This window comes from Brachionichthys hirsutus, chromosome 16 (assembly GCF_040956055.1).
Source record: "Brachionichthys hirsutus isolate HB-005 chromosome 16, CSIRO-AGI_Bhir_v1, whole genome shotgun sequence".
NCBI lineage: Eukaryota > Metazoa > Chordata > Actinopteri > Lophiiformes > Brachionichthyidae > Brachionichthys > Brachionichthys hirsutus.
The window spans coordinates 11,406,366-11,428,386 of record NC_090912.1 but is presented as its reverse complement, the minus strand read 5'-3'; the positions used below and the strand labels follow the sequence as shown (position 1 = coordinate 11,428,386).

General features: G+C 48.9%; 1 protein-coding gene across 1 annotated transcript; it reads left to right on the top strand.

Moving 5' to 3' along the window:
* Positions 1 to 656: 656 nt before the first annotated feature.
* On the top strand, positions 657 to 19,151 carry ppl (periplakin). The gene is made up of 22 exons (XM_068749585.1): positions 657 to 697; positions 6,202 to 6,301; positions 6,656 to 6,810; positions 7,056 to 7,176; positions 7,273 to 7,398; positions 7,496 to 7,537; positions 7,999 to 8,160; positions 8,246 to 8,353; positions 8,476 to 8,571; positions 8,702 to 8,824; positions 8,923 to 9,069; positions 9,634 to 9,785; positions 9,889 to 9,992; positions 13,215 to 13,372; positions 13,462 to 13,640; positions 13,729 to 13,867; positions 14,144 to 14,337; positions 14,443 to 14,593; positions 14,679 to 14,762; positions 14,859 to 14,975; positions 15,735 to 15,827; positions 15,928 to 19,151. Exons 1-22 carry the CDS (start codon positions 657 to 659, stop codon positions 18,598 to 18,600), a joined length of 5,265 nt encoding a protein of 1,754 aa, XP_068605686.1. The 3' UTR covers positions 18,601 to 19,151.
* Positions 19,152 to 22,021: the final 2,870 nt, after the last annotated feature.

Below are 22,021 nucleotides of genomic sequence, written 5' to 3'. Positions count from 1 at the left end.
AAACAGACACGGACTCACGTTGTCTGTCCCAAACAGACACAAACTCACGTTGTCTGTCCCTAACAGACACAAACTCACGTTGTCTGTCCCTAACAGACACGGACTCACGTTGTCTGTCCCAAACAGACACGGACTCACGTTGTCTGTCCCAAACAGACACGAACTCACGTTGACTGTCCCGAACAGACACAAACTCACGTTGTCTGTCCCTAACAGACACAAACTCACGTTGTCTGTCCCTAACAGACACAAACTCACGTTGTCTGTCCCGTTTCAGGACCTTTTATGTCGTCCTGCAGCAGAACGCGTCTCCCTGCCAGGACATTTTGAAGTTTGCTCATATTTCTCAGTAACATGAGTACTTTTAACTCCGCGTGTGTGTGTGTGTGTGCGCGCGCGCGTGTTTCTGCCACTACCTGGGGTGACACCTGGGGGCGGGGCTTGGCTCCGCGTCACCGCCCGTCCTCCTCCGGCTGACAGGTCGCGGCGTGGGTGTGACCATTTACCCGGCGCGTTCCGGAGGAGAGTCCAGAGTCGCTGCGTCTCTGCGGGGGGAGCTCCGAGTGGAATCTGACACGCGGCCCACGCACGGCATACCTGCTCCGTCCTGTTCGGATTGTTTGGCGGTCAGAAGCGCAGACACGTGACCTGTCATCATGATCAAGAGGAAGTCCACGGCGATAACGTCCACGAAAGGGTGAGCAGAGACCTGCGCCGGCGACACGGACTCGCGCGTGGACTTCCACGTTATAACAGCTGTAATACACGGACTCGCGCGTGAACTTCCACGTTATAACAGCTGTAATACACGGACTCGCGCGTGGACTTGTTATAACAGCTGTAATACACGGACTCGCGCGTGGACTTGTTATAACAGCTGTAATACACGGACTCGCGCGTTATAACAGCTGTAATGCCCAACGCCGCTCGGAAATGTAGTTTAAACTAACTTTGCTTTGCGGTGAGGTCACACACACGCACACACACACGCACACACACACTTGAATAACCTGTTCTACCTTTTCCTACTCGTCTCCAGCAGCAACATTATCACATGATGATGAATATATTTAGATAGAATGTTAGAGCAGTACAAGTACAGTCAAACAGTAGTATGTATTAGAGTACAAGTACAGTCAAACAGTAGTACGTATTAGAGTACAAGTACAGTCAAACAGTAGTGTGTATTACAGTATATAACAAGTATTATAACCTTTTTGGATGCGCTAGATGAATCAGGTCACACCTTTTAGATCGACCTGGCTCCTGTAGCGCAGGTGACGTCACCTGTCTCTTGCTTCTGTTCCTTTCTTTTTGGAATAAGGTTCTTATTTTCTCCGCGCAGCAGGAGAACAATGACGATTGTCTGTAGATAAAACGTGCGTCATGTAACAGTGAAGGTTGCGTGTCTGCCACACACAATGGCGCCTTTGACTGCGTGTCTTCGGAGATCATTCCTCATTCCTGTTGATCAGAGAAGTATAGATCTAGATTAGAGTAGATTAGAATACCTGGCGTGCCTTAAACGAGGGCGTGTCTTAAATTGAGGGCGTGGCTGACAGTCTGAGCAGGGAAGTCGAAGCAACAGGTTAATTCGGTATTTCGCTCTGCAGCCTGTTCCACGACCTTTCACCCCCCCCCCCCCCCCCCTCGCACATTCCCGATCAACACCTGTTTCAAAGGTGACATAAATCTGGTTTTCCACCGTGCAAACAGTGAAAGTGCACCTGAAGGTGGATTATTAATCTCAACGCCAGGTCCTCAATCTGTCCCCCCGGCAGGGACGATACCAGACCGGAACTCTTTACAGCGCCTTGGGGGGGGGGGGGGTGGAAATAACTTCATTTCTCTCAGCACCGTGTGCCACAAGTCAGACTAGCTTTTAATGACTCATCCAGAGTGTCCCTCTCTCTGTCCCTTTCTCTGTCCCTCTCTCTGTCCCTCTCTCTGTCCCTCTGTCTGTCCCTCTCTGTCCCTTTCTCTGTCCCTTTCTCTGTCCCTCTCTCTGTCCCTCCCCATCAGAGGTTCTCCATCCTCCCCCTCTTGCTGCTCCTCTCATCCAGGGTGAGTCAGGCTCCAGCCCGACGCCTCGGAGCCTGACGTGACTGATTTCTCTACAACTAAATCACATTAACTCATTCAGTGCCAGCCGTTTTCAGCTCCGGTCTTCACGCATTTCCCCCACCCACTTTTCCAAGCCCCACAGAATACTCTTTACTCTGGCTATGTAAGCGCAGAACCGACCACATGAAAGATTAAAGTCTCTTCTTTAATCAAAAAAAAGTGTGGACCTAACATTTTTCATTCTGGAGTCATTGGCCGTTGAAGAGAGGCAGATTTCAAAGTCAAGGTTGGCAGTGAATGTTTGGGTTTCAGAAAATGTCTTTAGATGTGAATGGCGCTCAAAGAGTTAAAGTGACATGAAAGGGACACAAGTATATACACACCATACCAGTAAAAAGAGACACAAAAATGCCTACGATGGGAGACAGGATGGGCATAAGGAGCTACCAGTGAGCTGCGCCCCGTCCCCGGGACACGCAGGGTGGACAGGGAGCAGCGCTGTCCGTCCACGCCCACAGTGACTTCATGCTGGAGCTTTCTGTTTCTAATTTGCTTCTCTCCCTCTCTAAGAACATCTGAGCTGCGTTTCTCTGCGTTCTTCCTGTTCCCTCCCAGAACCAACAGTGCAGAATTAGAACCCACGAGCCTCCGTAGAACCTGTTGGACATGTTTGCAGCACAGCACACATAGCAGAGTAGATGGGATTATTGTTTTCACTTGAATCGTACGAGTAGCAGTGCTTTTGGACGAGTCGGCCTGCAGTTACGTAATAACTGGTGACACTAACGAACACTGAACGGACCGAGACGGGCCGGTTTTCATCAAAGAGCTGCGCTTGGAAACAACGGGATTCCACTTTTATGTCCCATACAAACTGGCAGTGGTTGTTTTTATCAAGGAAAGGACATTGTGTTTGTGCTTTACAAGCCAGCCCATGTTGAGTTTGCCCCCCCCTGCATTGATCTTGCAGCAGCAGCCTGAGAGACAGGCAGCCGAGAGGAGGGTGCCGCTTGCACTAGGCGCCGTTGGATGGAATGTTCTGGTGACACAGGAGACGAGTGTGTTTGTTAAAATCATTAGCCGCGTTCAGAAAACCCCCCCAGGGCGTCTTCAGCTCAAACCGGTTCATATGTAAAGACGCTACTTCCCCGCCCGTAGCTCTGCAAAAGATGAGCAGCTGGAGCTTGAGTCAATATTAGTGTTGGATCCTACGATCTTCCACCAAGAACTGAAATTCCCACAGACGATAGTTCCAGTGTGCCACCAGATGAGCGACGCTCGGCTTCAGACATGCACTTCAGACAGGTACCCTCCACCCATCCTACTCACCCCACCCCCCCCAGACCCCCCACCACCACCAACCGCCCCCACCATCCAAGCTCGGACCACCCCCCCAACCCGGAGAACCAGCGTCTGGGGAACGGGCGTAGGTAGCGCAGGGGCTTCAGCTCAACCCGACCCATATCCAGCCATTTGGGGGGGGGGGAGGCAGGCCCACCAATCCTGAACCCCAAGCCCAGCCGGTCGTGGCCCCGCATGCCGCACCATTGCTGAATGTAGTGAACACCCCCATACCCTGTTATTAAGTTCCCCATTTCCTAGACTGGGGGAACTATATCCCAGCGCCGTGGATGTGGAACACCCAGGTGCTATATACAAGTGAGTGTGGTGCTTTAAAATTGGGGGCAGGTGGGGCCGTATGGGGGATGCGGAGGAGGGCAACAACGCACTCCTGCCCTGTGGCAGCCCTATCCCTTATCTTTCCACCTAGCACCTACACGAAAAATGGGGGGGTGCGGGGGGGGGTGCGGGGGGGGGGGGGGGCAGAGGGATGCTTGGAGAACGACCCCCAGCACCAGGCCCCCCAAGTGTATGTGCCCTAAGTGTATATTTACAAAAGTGATGTGCCGTGCTAAGGTGGTGAGTTAGGAGGCGCAACACACGAGACCCCGACCATAGTCATCCCACCCACAGGTGCCACGCATAGTGGTCGGGCCTTCTGGCCAGGATTGAGCACCCCCCCTCCCTCAACGCACCCCACCCAGCCCCCATAATCCAGACCCCAGCCTGGAGAGGGAGCCACGAGGCTCAGAGGGTGAGCGGAGGACGGGGAGAGTGGAGGAGAGAGGTCAGGGAGGAGGGAGGGGAGGAGAGGGGGCCACCAACCGGACCCGGGTCGCTACTACCAGCGGAGTGACAGACCACGCCAGACTCTCTGCATCTAAATCGCTTCCTGCGTTTTCACTTGTGTAACATTGACCAGTACAATATGCTGCTTCCGTTGAACCAGATCCAGCATTGGTCTCAGTTTTGAATTGGCCAAAGGAAATAAATGACCCTGTAAAGAGGAGCCGATCGCTGCTAACCGATCACTGCCATGCTAATCAATAGCAGTGATCTGGGTGCTGCAGCCGTTTCACATCACACCCAGAATGCCTTGCGACGGACCCCAAACAAAACGGATTTTATATCTTCCAAGAAATCATTATATATTTTTGTGCATGTATTTACGTAATCGATGTATATTCTTGTGTTTTTAGACCGATTTGTCAAAACAGTCAGGGATCGCTTTAAGCTGATAAATCTTAGACGTGTGAAAACTGTTTTTCACGACTGTTTCCTTTCCCATCCAGATCTTTAGTTTGAGAAGATGAATTTGGCTCCTTCCTGAGCCAGTTTCATCTCAACTCTGATCTCTCGTGACGCTGCATCAATTTTAGACGTTATTTTGTGGCAGCGATCCCCTGATACGGAATATGACTTGGATCCAGATCTAAATTATTTTTAGTACTTTACTGTAATATTACTGATGCATTTTATTGACATGAAAACTCAAACACAGACAGAAGAGGCAGACGAGTATGATGCTAAATAAAAAACTGGTGGTGACTTTACACTGCATGTGAGTACTACTGTGGGTGACTTTACACTGCATATGAGTACTACTGTGGGTGACTTTACACTGCATATGAGTACTACTGAGGGTGACTTTACACTGCATGTGAGTACTACTGTGGGTGACTTTACACTGCATGTGAGTACTACTGTGGGTGACTTTACACTGCATATGAGTACTACTGAGGGTGACTTTACACTGCATGTGAGTACTACTGTGGGTGACTTTACACTGCATATGAGTACTACTGAGGGTGACTTTACACTGCATATGAGTACTACTGGGGGTGACTTTACACTGCATGTGAGTACTACTGTGGGTGACTTTACACTGCATGTGAGTACTACTGTGGCTGACTTTACACTGCATGTGAGTACTACTGTGGCTGACTTTCCACTGCATGTGAGTACAACTGTGGCTGACTTTACACTGCATGTGAGTACTACTGAGGGTGACTACACTGCATGTGAGTACTACTGAGGGTGACTACACTGCATGTGAGTACTACTGTGGGTGACTTTACACTGCATGTGAGTACTACTGAGGGTGACTTTACACTGCATGTGAGTACTACTGTGGCTGACTTTACAGTGCATGTGAGTACTACTGTGGGTGACTTTACACTGCATGTGAGTACTACTGTGGGTGACTTTACACTGCATGTGAATACTACTGTGGGTGACTGAACACTGCATATGAGTACTACTGAGGGTGACTACACTGCATGTGAGTACTGCTGTGGGTGACTTTACACTGCATGTGAGTACTGCTGTGGGTGACTTTACACTGCATGTGAGTACTACTGAGGGTGACTTTACACTGCATGTGAGTACTACTGAGGGTGACTTTACACTGCATGTGAGTACTACTGAGGGTGACTTTACACTGCATGTGAATACTACTGTGGGTGACTTTACACTGCATGTGAGTACTACTGAGGGTGACTTTACACTGCATGTGAGTACTACTGTGGCTGACTTTACACTGCATGTGAGTACTACTGAGGGTGACTTTACACTGCATGTGAGTACTACTGCAGCATTTCCCACATGCATCAAGGTGAAGTGAAGTTTTATATTCTTATGCCTCTGAGAAGAAACGAAACGAGGATGTGAGAATGATCCAAAAAGTGGAATCTCTTTATGGTAGAGAACCTCATGAGAACCTTCTGGGCCCAGATGATGACTCGGGCCACATGAGATCCTGCCACTCTAATTCTCCTCCCTGTTTTTGTCTGCTAGTTCTGAATCCACCGAGCTGAGAGCTCTGATTGAGAAGCTGCAGAGGAACGCTGATAAAGTTCAGAAGCTCATCTCCGACATTGAGCAGAACCTCAACAAGGTACGATCTGGCGACAAAGAGAGGATGCTAACGCTATGCTATCCGGACAGATATCCGCGGCCTGATATGGGGCCGCCGCCGGAGAGCCCCCCTCCCCCCTCACTTTGTTTCTCCCTTTCTAGAAGACAACTACATCTCTCGGACTCCCTACTTAAAAATAAATGCTTTACAAGGGCAGCTCTTGCTAATGCTAGCGCTATGCTACCAGCTAATGAAAGCATCCTGATTGTGGATGTTTAGGACCTAAATACTCCTCTCTGGTGCCGCTGCCATGTTCTGGTTACTATGTGGCTGGGGTTAGGGTCAGGCTTTCCTCTGCCCACCTGTGGAACCTCTGCCGTGTTGCTTCTGCAGGATGTGAGTAAGATCAACGAGGGCAAGCAGGTGCTGTATCAAGAGGACACCAACCGGCGGTGCCTGAATGCTCTGGAGCTGCTCGGCGGCCTGGATGAAGACGCCGTCGAGGCGGTGCGCCTGCAACACCCGCAGGCTGAGATGATCGAACAGGAGTGAGTCCTCTACAGGCGTCTTCCCGGTCGCGTTCCTCACTCATGGAGATTCACCACGTCCTCCGTGTTTACGCCAAGTCTGTTTAAATGATTCATTGATGATCAATAAATCAGCCGGGTGGAAGCAGCAAAGCTTTAGTTTCAGCAGAGAGGGCTTGAGGGCCTGTTGGGGGCATCCAACCACGAGGGCTGTGTTGTCTTGTCAGGCTTGAATTGGATTTGACCTTTGCCCTTTGCGTGTGTAGTATGAAGCAGCTGCGTGACAGAGTGATGAAGTTGAAGCAGGATTACGACCATATCTACCACCTGATACGCACTGAGGGCAAGCCTACCATCAACTGGGGCAACATGATGGATGAGAAGCTGGTAGGAAGCTAGCGTGCGCTCTGCTAGCTAGCGGTCCCGGTCCGGTTCAGTCCCATCTGAATTCTTTATTCTTTATTGTTTCCTCTTCTTGTCCAGGACAACCTGGACAACAAGGGCTTCGGCCAGGACCTCCCCAACGTGGAGAACGAAGTGGAGGAGCACAACATCTTTCACAGTGAGGTGCAGGCGCTGGCTCCTCAGCTCTCCAGCGGAGGAGACAAGGTACAGCCGTAGAAACGCCCAACGCCACCTGGAGGCGTAAACGCTGAGTCGTTCCTCACAGCCCCTCAACTTGTTCCTGTGGTTGTCTGTTCTTCAGGAATACATCAACAGCCTTCAGAGCAAGTACAGCCACCTGCTGGTAAGCACCTCCCACTTCATGCTATTCAATGTGTGTGTGTGTGTGTGTGAAAGCGGGCGTGTCGTAAAGCACTTTGAGCGGTCAGTCAGACTAGAAAGGTTTCCTATACCATGAATCAAGTGAACTAGGGCGGCCCGGTGGCGCAGTGGTAAGCGCTGTTTCCTCACAGCAAGGAGGTCTCGGGTTCGAATCCGACTTGTGGCCTTCCTGTGAGGAGTTTGCGTGTCGTGCCACGCTGGGCTGCAGGGCTGAGTTCTGTCTGCTCCTATCTCTCGGTTCCCATCACACATCTTCGGCTGTTCTATCCATCAAAACAACGACTTTGGCTTCCACAGTTAGTTTAAGGCACCACCTTCCAGAACATGTTTCGGTTAAATATGTCCCTGGAAATGTCCCCCACATCGTTGCGCTACACGAGCGCACCCCCTTCCAGGGTATCATCCCGTCTCTCTCTTGCTTAGGCCTCTTCCACCGCTCGTCAGAAAAACCTGCTGAGCCTGCGGGACTACATGCAGCGCTGCACCAATGAGCTCTACTGGATGGACCAGCAGGCGGAGGAGAGGATTAACTATGACTGGAGCGACGCCAACCTGGACTACCCCGCCCGCCAGAGGCAGTACGAGGTAGTCAAGCGGCTGGACGCACAAACTGCATGTATAGAAGCAGCGTTCCTGCAAAGATCGACTCGACTTCACTTTGCCCAAACAGAACTTCATCAGTAAATGTCTTGAGCCCAAGGAGGCCACCATCACCAAGCTCAATGACGATGGGGAGAAACTGCTTGCAGCCGGGCATCCAGGGAAGAATGTCATTGAGGTACGGGTTCCACGGGGGGGTTGGGCTGACATGGAGCGAAGAGGGGCAAATGGGCGAGGGCAGGACGTGGCCTTGGTCCCCAGGTGGGCTGTTAGAGAAGTCTGACTTGTGTCGTCCATCAGGCTCACATGGAGGCCGTCCATGCCGACTGGAAGGAATACCTGAACCTGCTCATTTGTGAGGAGAACCACCTCAAACACATGGAGGAGTACCACAAGGTAGGCAGACGGCAAAGCCAGGCGGCCCGCTGAACCTCTGCAGCTCAGCAGCGTGTGTGTGTGTGTGTGTGTGTGTGTGTGTGTGTGTGTGTGTGCGTGTGTGTGTGTGTGCGCGTGTGTGTGTATCCAGTTCCAGAAGGAGGCGCGCGACACTCAAGACCTGATGAGCCGCCTTGCCAAAGAGACCAACCAGAAGTACAACCCAGAGTTCAAAGACATGTATCAAATGGAGGGTCTGATCATGGAGCTGGATGTGAGCGTGAGATCGTATCGGACGGAACCACTGGTTCCTCAGACGACGGTTCCATCGTGTGTGTGTGTGTGTGTGTGTGTGTGTGTGTGTGTGCGTAGGACCAAACCAAAGCCATGGACCATTTTGACGAACGTGTCAAGAGTCTCCAGATGCGAAGCCTCCAGGTTCTGCCTCTGAACTACCGCCGGGTCCCCCCCCAGAAGCTTCTGTCCGTTGATGCTTTGTGCGAATTTGACACAGATGAGGTATGTGGTTCATGTTTAAAAACACAAATACTCACTTTACAGGTACTTCAATGCTCATTTAAATCACCTGCCCCCTATCATGAAAGCGATGGGATGGTGGTCAGTGCTTTGTGCAAACAGCATCTGTGCTCTTCCTGGGGGAGGGCCCCCTCCTCTGTTGCTCGCCCTCCAGGTTACTTTTTTATCCCCTTGTGAGCTTTTTGTTCGACTCCCAGGACGCTCCCTGCGACGAGTTCCCTTTACTTTTACATTTCTCAGTACTAAGTCCTACATTTGAGGTTTTTTTTGTGTGTAATGTCATGAGATCTCTCCGGACGGAATCCCAGTCTGATACTCCGGGGATGTCGGTTGGTTGGGAGGTTGGCCGGGTTTTGATTTGCCCTCAATTCCTTTTCGCCAAATGTAAATAAATGTACAAATAAGTAATGATGTCCTTTATTATTCTTGCTAAATGTGCTAAAAGGCTTTTAAATGAACGTGTCTTTAGTTGTATCTGAGACAGGACGGAGGTTCTCGGTTGAGTTTGAGAACAGACGACCCGTGATAATCCTCTCACGTGCACAGGGGCAGATTTTGCGTGGGGAGAAATACACTCTAGTCCGGAACAACAGTGCGAAATGGGACGTGAAGGACCCAGCAGGACGGAAACTCACCGCCCCGGGCGTGTGCTTCATGATCCCGCCCACGGACGAGGAGGCAGTGGCCATCGCTGACAAGTGAGTGTGCACGAGCAAGGACAGGGAGATGCACGTGCACAAAACGTGCATTCCCCAGATGACCCCCGGTGTTCTAATGAGTACATTGGGTTCTATTGTGCAGCCTGGCCAGCCAGCAATATGGCATGATGCAGAAGATGGCCAACACCAAGAAGGTTCTGGCGAATCGCCTCGACGTGCTGAAGAAGGAGGGCGGCGCTGGAACAGGTACCTCTACGTTCTGCTTTCCTGTTGGAGAACCCAGGTTCCACTGTACTAGACACTGGTGCACGAGGTTACAGGAGAACCCAGGTTCCACTGTACTAGACACTGATGCAGGAGGTTACAGGAGAACCCAGGTTCCACTGGTACTAGACACTGATGCAGGAGGTTACAGGAGAACCCAGGTTCCACTGTACTAGACACTGATGCAGGAGGTTACAGGAGAACCCAGGTTCCACTGTACTAGACACTGGTGCAGGAGGTTACAGGAGAACCCAGGTTCCACTGTACTAGACACTGGTGCAGGAGGTTACAGGAGAACCCAGGTTCCACTGTCCTAGATACTGGTGCACGAGGTTACAGGAGAACCCAGGTTCCACTGTACTAGATACTGATGTAGGAGGTTACAGGAGAACCCAGGTTCCACTGTCCTAGATACTGGTGCAGGAGGTTACAGGAGAACCCAGGTTCCACTGTCCTAGATACTGGTGCAGGAGGTTACAGGAGAACCCAGGTTCCACTGTACTAGATACTGATGTAGGAGGTTACAGGAGAACCCAGGTTCCACTGTCCTAGATACTGGTGCAGGAGGTTACAGGAGAACCCAGGTTCCACTGTACTAGATACTGATGTAGGAGGTTACAGGAGAACCCAGGTTCCACTGTCCTAGATACTGGTGCAGGAGGTTACAGGAGAACCCAGGTTCCACTGTACTAGATACTGATGTAGGAGGTTACAGGAGAACCCAGGTTCCACTGTCCTAGATACTGGTGCAGGAGGTTACAGGAGAACCCAGGTTCCACTGTACTAGACACTGGTGCAGGAGGTTACAGGAGAACCCAGGTTCCACTGTACTAGATACTGGTGCACAAGGTTACAGGAGAACCCAGGTTCCACTGTACACTGATGCAGGAGGTTACAGGAGAACCCAGGTTCCACTGTACTAGACACTGATGCAGGAGGTTACAGGAGAACCCAGGTTCCACTGTCCTAGATACTGATGCAGGAGGTTACAGGAGAACCCAGGTTCCACTGTCCTAGATACTGATGCAGGAGGTTACAGGAGAACCCAGGTTCCACTGTACTAGACACTGATGCAGGAGGTTACAGGAGAACCCAGGTTCCACTGTCCTAGATACTGATGCAGGAGGTTACAGGAGAACCCAGGTTCCACTGTCCTAGATACTGATGCAGGAGGTTACAGGAGAACCCAGGTTCCACTGTACTAGACACTGATGCAGGAGGTTACAGGAGAACCCAGGTTCCACTGTACTAGACACTGGTGCAGGAGGTTACAGGAGAACCCAGGTTCCACTGTCCTAGATACTGGTGCACGAGGTTACAGGAGAACCCAGGTTCCACTGTACTAGATACTGATGTAGGAGGTTACAGGAGAACCCAGGTTCCACTGTCCTAGATACTGGTGCAGGAGGTTACAGGAGAACCCAGGTTCCACTGTCCTAGATACTGGTGCAGGAGGTTACAGGAGAACCCAGGTTCCACTGTACTAGATACTGATGTAGGAGGTTACAGGAGAACCCAGGTTCCACTGTCCTAGATACTGGTGCAGGAGGTTACAGGAGAACCCAGGTTCCACTGTACTAGATACTGATGTAGGAGGTTACAGGAGAACCCAGGTTCCACTGTCCTAGATACTGGTGCAGGAGGTTACAGGAGAACCCAGGTTCCACTGTACTAGATACTGATGTAGGAGGTTACAGGAGAACCCAGGTTCCACTGTCCTAGATACTGGTGCAGGAGGTTACAGGAGAACCCAGGTTCCACTGTACTAGACACTGGTGCAGGAGGTTACAGGAGAACCCAGGTTCCACTGTACTAGATACTGGTGCACAAGGTTACAGGAGAACCCAGGTTCCACTGTACACTGATGCAGGAGGTTACAGGAGAACCCAGGTTCCACTGTACTAGACACTGATGCAGGAGGTTACAGGAGAACCCAGGTTCCACTGTCCTAGATACTGATGCAGGAGGTTACAGGAGAACCCAGGTTCCACTGTCCTAGATACTGATGCAGGAGGTTACAGGAGAACCCAGGTTCCACTGTCCTAGATACTGATGCAGGAGGTTACAGGAGAACCCAGGTTCCACTGTACTAGACACTGATGCAGGAGGTTACAGGAGAACCCAGGTTCCACTGTCCTAGATACTGATGCAGGAGGTTACAGGAGAACCCAGGTTCCACTGTACTAGACACTGGTGCAGGAGGTTACAGGAGAACCCAGGTTCCACTGTACTAGATACTGGTGCACAAGGTTACAGGAGAACCCAGGTTCCACTGTACACTGATGCAGGAGGTTACAGGAGAACCCAGGTTCCACTGTACTAGACACTGATGCAGGAGGTTACAGGAGAACCCAGGTTCCACTGTCCTAGATACTGATGCAGGAGGTTACAGGAGAACCCAGGTTCCACTGTCCTAGATACTGATGCAGGAGGTTACAGGAGAACCCAGGTTCCACTGTCCTAGATACTGATGCAGGAGGTTACAGGAGAACCCAGGTTCCACTGTACTAGACACTGATGCAGGAGGTTACAGGAGAACCCAGGTTCCACTGTCCTAGATACTGATGCAGGAGGTTACAGGAGAACCCAGGTTCCACTGTCCTAGATACTGATGCAGGAGGTTACAGGAGAACCCAGGTTCCACTGTACTAGATACTGATGTAGGAGGTTACAGGAGAACCCAGGTTCCACTGTCCTAGATACTGATGCAGGAGGTTACAGGAGAACCCAGGTTCCACTGTACTAGACACTGATGCAGGAGGTTACAGGAGAACCCAGGTTCCACTGTCCTAGATACTGATGCAGGAGGTTACAGGAGAACCCAGGTTCCACTGTCCTAGATACTGATGCAGGAGGTTACAGGAGAACCCAGGTTCCACTGTACTAGACACTGATGCAGGAGGTTACAGGAGAACCCAGGTTCCACTGTCCTAGATACTGCTGCAGGAGGTTACAGGAGAATTGTATAATGTATTATCTTTATTTTGAATGCAACAATTATTTTTATATAAATATATATATACATACTTAAACATACAACACCCATAATTTTATTTTATTTTTATAAATAAATGTGCCCACATCTACAGAAAATGCCAAACGGAAAGGACATTGTCTTTTCTCATGTCACATATGTCCAATAAGGAAAGGGATTTGACCCATTTTAACGCCGCTGTGTGGGTGAAATCGTGTTGCTCTCCTCAGACAAGCAGGAGCAACAGTGTCGCCAGATGATGGCCGGTCTGGACAAGGTCATCGGTGACCTGGACAAACAGGAGAAGGCCATTTATTCTAAAGTGCGCCCCCCCCTGGAGCAGAGCAGACCTCTGCAAGATGGCAACGATCGTCTGCAGGATTTGAAGGTATCGACTCCCGCTGGATTCACACAAGCGCTACGCGTCTTTGCTCCAAACGCAGCGCGTCACTCAACAACTTGGACATCTGCCTTCAGGACATTGCTGGTGCTGTCCATAAGATTGAGCCAGAGAAGTCCTCTAAAGTCGAGGACGCAAAGGTCTTCATGGCCTCCAACCCAAATACGCCGAGCACTCCTCAACTCCACAGCAAGGTGGACGACGCCAACAACAAGTACACCAGAACCGAGCAGCTCCTGGACGCCTCCCTGGAGAAGTAGGGCGCTTCCTGGTTGCTCTAAATATTGCTCTAAATATCTTTGGACTCTGGGTGTGACATGCATCGCAACTCACCTTTGTTTTAGGATGAAGAATTCCAACCAGCTGGAGTCTTCCATTCAAAATGGAAAGATGATGCTGTCCACCTACGAGAACATGCTGGCAAGGGAAGAGGTTGCTCCGGCTGACGCGACATCGCTGGAGAAAGCACAGCGTCAGCTCGGAGTAAGACACGCCCACAATGCCACGCTGGTTAACCGGAAGTCAAAGTTGCTAAGCTGAGGGTTATCATGTAGTGATGGCAGTTAAGAAGGTCAATGCAGAAATTGCCCATAGGCATGATTGGTTGTTTGTCTTTCATGCCCCCCCCATGACAAACGTCTGACTTGCCCAGGGCGGGCCCCGCCACCCACCCAGTGTTAGCTTTGTTAGCTTCAGACCCTTATTTTCATATACAATGAAACAACACAACTTACCGTGACTGAACGGCGGCTCTGACAGGATATTGCATCGGACCTGAGGTCCAAGAGATCCACCATTTCTGACACGGAGCAGGACTTGCGTTTGGCCAGAAACAGCTGTGACAACATGGCCTCCAAGTTCCAGGAGCACTGCCATGACATCGAGAGGCAGGAAGCAGATGTCCAGAAGCTTAACAAACGTTTCAGCAACCTCACCAAGCAGACTGACACCAGGTGAGCGGCTCGGAGCGTCTCAGGACGCGTCCACGTGGATCTTTAGGAGTCATGACGAGAACAACGTAAGGGCTGCATGGTGATCGATCGATTATTATGTCGCAGGTCTCAAAGCTTACAGAGAGCCAAGATGTCCTACAAGAATTACCACAACGATTACGACAACCTGAACAACTGGTTGTCTTGTGTTCCAAACTATGAGCCTCGTGAAACTGATGATGTGAAACAGGTGGAGACCAAACTTAGGAATCAGAGGGTAAGACAAATGAGGAAGAGGAATATTCTGTTATCTATATATATAATCTAAAAAAAATAATTCTGTATGCTTCTTTATTCTACAGAATTTACTTTTTGATATTGGAAAAAAAGAGTCTGACTTGAACAATATCTCCAAAAACGCCCATCTCTACCAGCAAGCAGTGAAGGTGCGTGCCCTGCTCCAGACGAGCACCTTTAAATGGATCCGGCACACTTCGGTAGAGGTTTCAACTGACGCTTTGTTTTCGTTTTTTCCTTTGTAGGACTATGAGAATGAAACGGAGAAATTCAGATATGTCCTTGAACAGGAGGATGGAATTCCTTCTCCGACCTACAGGAGGAGCCGGCTGGAATCACCTGCACTGGTCGTCAAGGCCGAGGTACTGCGATGCGTGTCTGTCGTTTCACACGATACAGCACACGGCCAAGGCACACGCCTGCCCCCTTTATCCACACCGATCCCTCCACACCGGGGGGGGGGGGGGGGGTTCTTGATCTAAAGGAGGGAAAGAACAAAGAGAGACCAACTTTATTATTTTTTGTCAACTAAAATGTATTTTCAGTCTCAATAATGAGATTTATTATTTAACACACAATGTTTTAATTTTAGGGTTAGTAAATCCAACGTTATTTTGTAGGTAGTTGTGATGTTTTTTTTTTAATCACAGCAGAGTTGGACTTGCTGAAGTTAACGGTAACTTAGCAACCCGTGGAAGGGAAGGTTGCTGTCTGCTTTAGCTCTTTGTTTGTTTGTTGTGAACAACTGGGCTTTATTCTACTAGGACAGGCAAACTACGGCCCGCGGGCCATACGCGGCCCGTTGGGCTTTTTAATCCGGCCCGCTGAAATTGTCAAATTATATCATTAAATTAAATGTTATTATCATTAAACCTGTTTCATTTTCCCTTTTCCCTGTAATGCTACCTGTCAAAGGCCAAATCCTTTCACACAAACACTCCATCCATCTGTTCCTGGCCCTGCCCCAGGTTATGGAAGACTGAGTTCTAAATTACCAGTAAAATTCACCAAATATTAAAATTTAGCAATTCATGTCATAAGAAAAAAAACATTTGTGAAACATTGACGTAACTTTATCATTTGCATGTAGTCAACATGGATTTTTATTTAAATATTCACAGGAAGGTGCTATTGAGGCCAAATTTGCTGAGGTAAATGCCGTGAACAGGCAAAAGCTACATAATCTGGAGTTTACCGAGAGTCTTCTGAAACAGGTAAAGTATTTTCACACAATAAATACAATTTAAAATAATGAAATCTAGTTTAGATTTGCATATTAAGCCTGTTTAAATAATAATGACTTCCATTCCTCAGCAACCTGAGGTCTCTATGGTTCAGGCTACAAATGTCCAGTCAGTAAATACTGCACCTCCAGGAGAGGAATCCTGGAGGATCAGAAAGAGACTAGAAGAAGAGACCCAGAGAAGGGAACAAATTGAGAGAGAAATAGAGTCGATCCAGACGGACATTTATGCCCTTGAAGGACAGAAGCCTCAGGACACAATCGTCAAGAAGGAGCTAATCAAAAAGGTTCCTGACCCCCAGCTGGATGAAGAATTCCACAGGGTCCAGCAGAAGCTCTCAGAGGAGCGGCGCACTACCCATATGATGGGGAATGACCTTGAGGTGCTGAAGTTGAAGCTACGTGGCCTTGAGACAGAGGTCAATGAAGGAGCGCAGCAATATACCGTGAAAGAGGTTCTTCGTATAGAAAGAGACCGTGGACAGGAGGAGGAGATTCGCAAAATTCGAGAAGAGCTGGATGAGCTGAGAAGGCAGAAGATGGTGAAAGATAATGAGCTGATTGAGATACAAAAGCAGGTGACAATCCTGGCAGAGGAGAAAAACAAGGAGCAGGAAGTAATCACTGAAGAGGAGGTGATCAAAGTCCAGAATGATCCCCAACTTGAGACGGAGTACCGGCTGCTTATTAGCAGGAAACAGACGGAAGAAGAATGCAGGAAGAGGCTGGAGAGCGAACTTCAACATCTTCAGGATGAGCAAAGAAGACTGGAGAAGGATAAAGCGGTGGCGGAAGAAACCATTTCCATCAAGGAGGTTTTAAAACTTGAGAAAGATCTTGTCTTTGAAAGGGAGGTAGAAAACCTCAGGAGGAATTATGAAGATGAGAAAGCCAAACGAAGATCATCCCAGAGACAGAAGGATGAATTGCAGAGAAAGATTAGTGTCCTGGAGGAGGAGAAGTCCAAAGTTGTTGTTCAGGAGAAGATGCGTGAAATTGTCCGACCTGACCCCAAAGCTGAGAATGAGGTCGCCAATCTCCGACTTGAACTTGTAGAGCACCAGCGGCGGTATAAAGATGCAGAACTCCAACTTAGATCTCTGCAGGACGAACTCAGCATGCTGAGGAACAGAGGACCTCAAGTGGAGGTTAAAGAGATCATCAAAGAAGTCATCAAATACAAGACGGATCCTCAAACCGAAAGAGAACTGGAGAGGCTCCGCAATGAGATTGTAGATAAAACACACCAGACAGAGAAGTCTGAGATGGAAATCCGTCAACTTAATGATGAAATCCAAAGATGGAAGGACACCAAGCCCCAAGTACAGACCAAAGAGGTGGTCAATGAGCTGCTGCAATACAGAGAAGATCCCAAGACTGTGGAAGAAATTGAAGTTCTCAAGAGGAAAATGGCCGATGAGCAAAAGAAACGCCTTGACCTTGAGAGAGACCGATCAGCCCAAGAAGAGAAGATCAGGCTGAAGAAAATGGACCTTTCTCAGATCCGTGAGAAGATTGTTCAGCAAGAAGTAGTCAAAGTGGAACAAGACCCTCTCCTCAAGTCAGAGTGCGATACCTTCTCACAGAACATCGGCAATGAGCAGAAACAAAAAGAGATTCTCAGAGCAGAGCTCTACAAGCTGCAGAGACAAAAAGGTGACCTGGATTTGCAACTAGAAGAGCTGGAACGTGAGCGTAGGGCAAGGCGGGACGCAGAACTGGAGATCCAAAGACTTCGCGTGATACTTCACGAACTGGAGATTCGGGACAAGGAAAACCGCGAGAAGGTGACCGTCAAGCAGTTGGTGCTCCTGCAGCAGGATCCCCAACAAGAGAAGGAGCACTCGATCCTCAGACTCCAGCTCGACGAAGAGAAGCACAAACGCACTCTGCTTGAGAAAGAGCTGAACGCCCTCATCCAGCAGCAGCTCCAGTTGGAAAAAATGGAAGTGAAGGAAAAGGTGGTACGCACAGAAAAAATCCAAGTTGAGAGGGACCCAGAGGCCGAGTTTGAGATTGAGAACTTAAAGAGAAGTCTGGAAGAGGAGAAAAGGAAAAGGCGGGAACTCGACCAGGAGTTGGTCTCCTTCACCACCAGGTTCTCTGAAATGGAGTTCTCCAGCACCAAGTCCAATAAAGAGCTGGACTACATTCGCGACGAAAGCAACCGACTGCAGAACGAAAACCAAAGGTTGCAGAACGAGATCCGCAAGATCCGTTCTGAAATCGAGATCACCAGTCAAGAGACGCGCCACATCACCGAGTCCACACCGAAGGAGGATGGCAGGAACTTGGAGCTGAGGCTTGATTCCCTACAGAGGGAGCTGGCAGAGCTCAGAGGCATCACCAACCACAAAGACGAGGAAATTGAGAAGCTTCAAAAGAGCCTGACCGCGGTGAGGGGTAAGAAGGAGCAGAGGGAGAGCCACCTCCGCAGGTCTATCGTGGTGATTGATCCCGATTCGGGCCAAGAGATGCGTCCTGAAGAGGCCTACAAACAAGGGCTGATCGACTGGAAGATGTTTGTCAACCTGCAGAGTCAGGAGTGCGACTGGGAGGAGATCTCAGTCAAGAGCCCGAAGGGAGAATCCTCCGTCCTCCACGACAGGAAGTCCGGCCAGAAGTTCTCCATCGACGATGCGCTGCGTCTCGGGCACATCACAGACCGCCAGCTTCAGCAGTACAAAAACAAGGAAATCTCCATTCAGGAATTTGGCGTACTGGTTTCGGGCAAGAATAAGTGAATGCTACCATGGTGACCAAGCGCCTTTTCCATTTACTCCAAAGTCGTATTGTTTGACCTTTGTTATGCCCCCCTTTTGTTTCGCAGCCTAAATACTCTGGTTCTCGCTCCTTGATTTCCAGACGCACTTTGTATTGATTTGCTCATGCATTTTCAGTTTCGTGGTTCTGATCCTGTTTATTATTAGAATTACAGCCAATGACATGACTTTGATGGTAGGAGAGGTTTACTCGGCTCAGCTTTGATCGTATACTTGATTTGATGCTTCCAGGAATTCCGGGTACTCGTTTTCTCCACGTTTCTGATGTGTGCCGTGTGAGCTTCAACAAAAGGCTAATAATTATATGCCTTTTGTGTTTGAGAATCAGAAAGCATTTATTGTTATTTGTGTGTTGTGGACACACCTAAAATTAGGAGTGCTCCTCCTGTCTGGTGCATACAAATATAATAATGTGCTTGTACTTGGTGTATACTTGATCTGATGTTGGGGGGGAAATGATTTAAGCCCTTAAATGTTTAGGTGATGCAATAAAGGTAATTCCACGTTCCTCAGCTCTGACTTCCAATTCCTCTGCTGTCCAATTTCCAAAGAGGAAAAGTTTCCCAAACATAAAAACCGCATATCCACAACATTTACATTTGTACAAAAACTATATCAATATTAACCTTTTAAAAGCCTAAATGACCTTTTTTATTAGCAAACAAGACACGCATCTGATCTCATAGAACGATTTGATCATATATTTATAACGATTGATAGAGTTTCATTTGCACCAACAGAAACAAAAAAATATACAGAAAGGAAGTATAAGATGGGGAGGGGGGTCTATTCCAACTGGCGAGAGGCGGGATACACCCCGGGTGTGTCGCCAGTGCATCGACGAAAAATCATTCGCACTCAGACAGTTTAGCGTAACCGATTCCCTTGAGTTGCGTGTTTTTTGTGGTGGAAGGAAGCCGGAGAATCCCCAAGCAGACATGGGAGAACATACAAACCCCACACAGAACAGGAATCGAACCTGGAACCTTCTTGCTGCGAGGGGACAGCGCTACCCACTGCGCCACTGTGCTCACCCTTTTTCAATACAAAATTGCAAAGTTATGAACTACAAAAAAAATCAGTATTTATCAAACGTGCTGACTCGGGTTGCACGAACACCCGGAAGTAGTCTGTGTTGATAAATCCCGCCTGATCATGCTGCTCGTGCACGTTGGGATCATTTGCATTCAATTGACCATATATGGTAGCAGCACGCCCCTTAAAACGTCATGCGAATGGGTTTCTGTCTCACCAATATCATGCCAAACAGGACCACGAAGAGGAATTTCACAGACACGGAAATCGAGGTACTTTAGGAGAAGGAGAGACGACCCAAGAAATGATATTCGTAACACTTAAGGCAGGCGTGACCAATAAAGAAGACACTCCGCGTGGGAGAAGATCACGGCTGCTGTAAATTCTGTCGGATCAGCGGAAAGATCTCGCTCAGAAATAAAAATGAAATGGTTCGATGTGAAACATGAAAAGTCTTGAACCGGGGGAGGACAAGGAACAACTCATGGACAGCATCATCGGAGACACAGATACTACTGTACTTCCGGTTTGTCCCCTGAGGGGTCGCCACAGCAAATCAACGTTCTCCACTTCACCCTGTCCTTTGCATTGTCCTCCCCAACACCAGCCACTCTCATGTCCTCCCTCACTACGTCCATGTCTCTTCTCCTGGGTCGTCCTCTAGTCCTGTTCCCTGGCAGTTCCATCCTCAGCATCCTTCTACTGATATAGTCCCTGTCTCTCCTCTGGACATGTCCAAACCATCAAAGTCTGGTCTCTCTGACCTTGTCTCCAAAACGTCTAACCTTCACTGTCCCTCTTTTTGTCTCATTTCTAATCCTGTCCAACCTGGTCACTCCCAAGGAGAACCTCAGCATCTTCATCTCCTCCACTTCTAGCTCCGCCTCCTGTCTTCTCCTCAGAGACACTGTCTCTAAGCCGTCCATCATGGCTGTCCTCACCACTGTCTCTAAGCCGTCCATCATGGCTGTCCTCACCACTGTCTCTAAACCATCCATCATGGCTGTCCTCACCACTGTCTCTAAGCCGTCCATCATGTCTGTCCTCACCACTGTCTCTAAGCCGTCCATCATGGCTGTCCTCACCACTGTCTCTAAGCCGTCCATCATGGCTGTCCTCACCACTGTCTTGTAGACCTGTCCCTTCGTCCTATCACAGAGCACACCTGATACTTTCCTCCCCCCGTTCCAGCCTGCCTGCACACGATTCTTCACCTCCTTTCCACATTCTCTCCATCACTCTGCTCTGTTGACCCGAGGTACCTGAAGTCCTCTCCCTTCTTTACGTCTATTCCTTGTAGCTTCACTGTCCCCCCTGGGACCTTCTCATGTACACACATGTACTCTGTTTTACTCCTGCTCACCTTCATTCCTCTCTTTTCTAGAGCAGACCTCCACTTCTCTAGATTCTCCTCTACCTGCTCCCTGCTCTCACTGCAGATCACAATGTCATCTGCAAACATGATATTCAGAGGAGCTTCCTGTCTCACCTCATCTGTTAGTCTATCCGTCACCATGGCAAACAAAAAGGGGCTCAGAGCTGATCCCTGGTGCATCCCACCTCTACACTAAACTCCCCTGTTACTCCGACTGCATACTTCACTGCTGTCCTACATGTCCTGAACTACTCTGAGATACTTCTCTGCCACTCCAGACTTCCTCATGCAGTGCCACAGTACCTCGTGCAGTACCACAGTACCTCATGCAGTACTACAGTTGCTCTCTGGGCACCCTGTCCTAGCCTTTCTCTAGATCTACAAAGACACGATGCAGCTCCTTCTGACCTTCCCTGTTCTTCTCCATTGCTAGCCTCAACGCTAACATTGCGTCTGTGGTACTCTTCCTCAGCATAAAGCCATACTGCTGCTCACAAATACTTAATTCTGTCCTTAGTCTAGCCTCAACCACCTTTTCCCATAACGTCATCCTATGACTCATCAGCTTTATCCCCCTGGAGCAGGGGAGTCAAACTCATTTTCTCCAAGGGCCACATTAGCATTATGTTTACCCTCCAAATGCCAAATGTAAACCGTAACACAGTAAAAATGTAACTAAATGTAATGTAATCTAATGTTAAATAAATGTAACTACTCCTTAACATGCTGTTAAATAACTATTATTATTTTATTTAACTCTTTAGTAATTACAATAAAATATTCAGTTTTGATATCACTTTTTTAAAGGTTGTAACTTAAACATTGTTAGAGATAAAGCCAAACTGTAAATGAGAAAAATCATAAGTAAGAACCAAAGTTTGTGATGTGAATAAATTAACATCTAATAATGTGGAAAAGTTAAATTCAAATGCAATCATCACGCAGGAACAAAGATAATCAATACAAAATCAA

What these genes read in the sequence shown, in the direction of transcription:
- ppl (XM_068749585.1), top strand. Translation starts at nt 657, where the DNA reads ATGATCAAGAGGAAGTCCACGGCGATAACGTCCACGAAAGG. An exon ending in ATCGTCTGCAGGATTTGAAG is followed by an intron (nt 13,373 to 13,461) that starts GTATCGACTCCC and finishes ATCTGCCTTCAG; the next exon opens with GACATTGCTGGTGCTGTCCA. An exon ending in AAGCACAGCGTCAGCTCGGA is followed by an intron (nt 13,868 to 14,143) that starts GTAAGACACGCC and finishes CGGCTCTGACAG; the next exon opens with GATATTGCATCGGACCTGAG.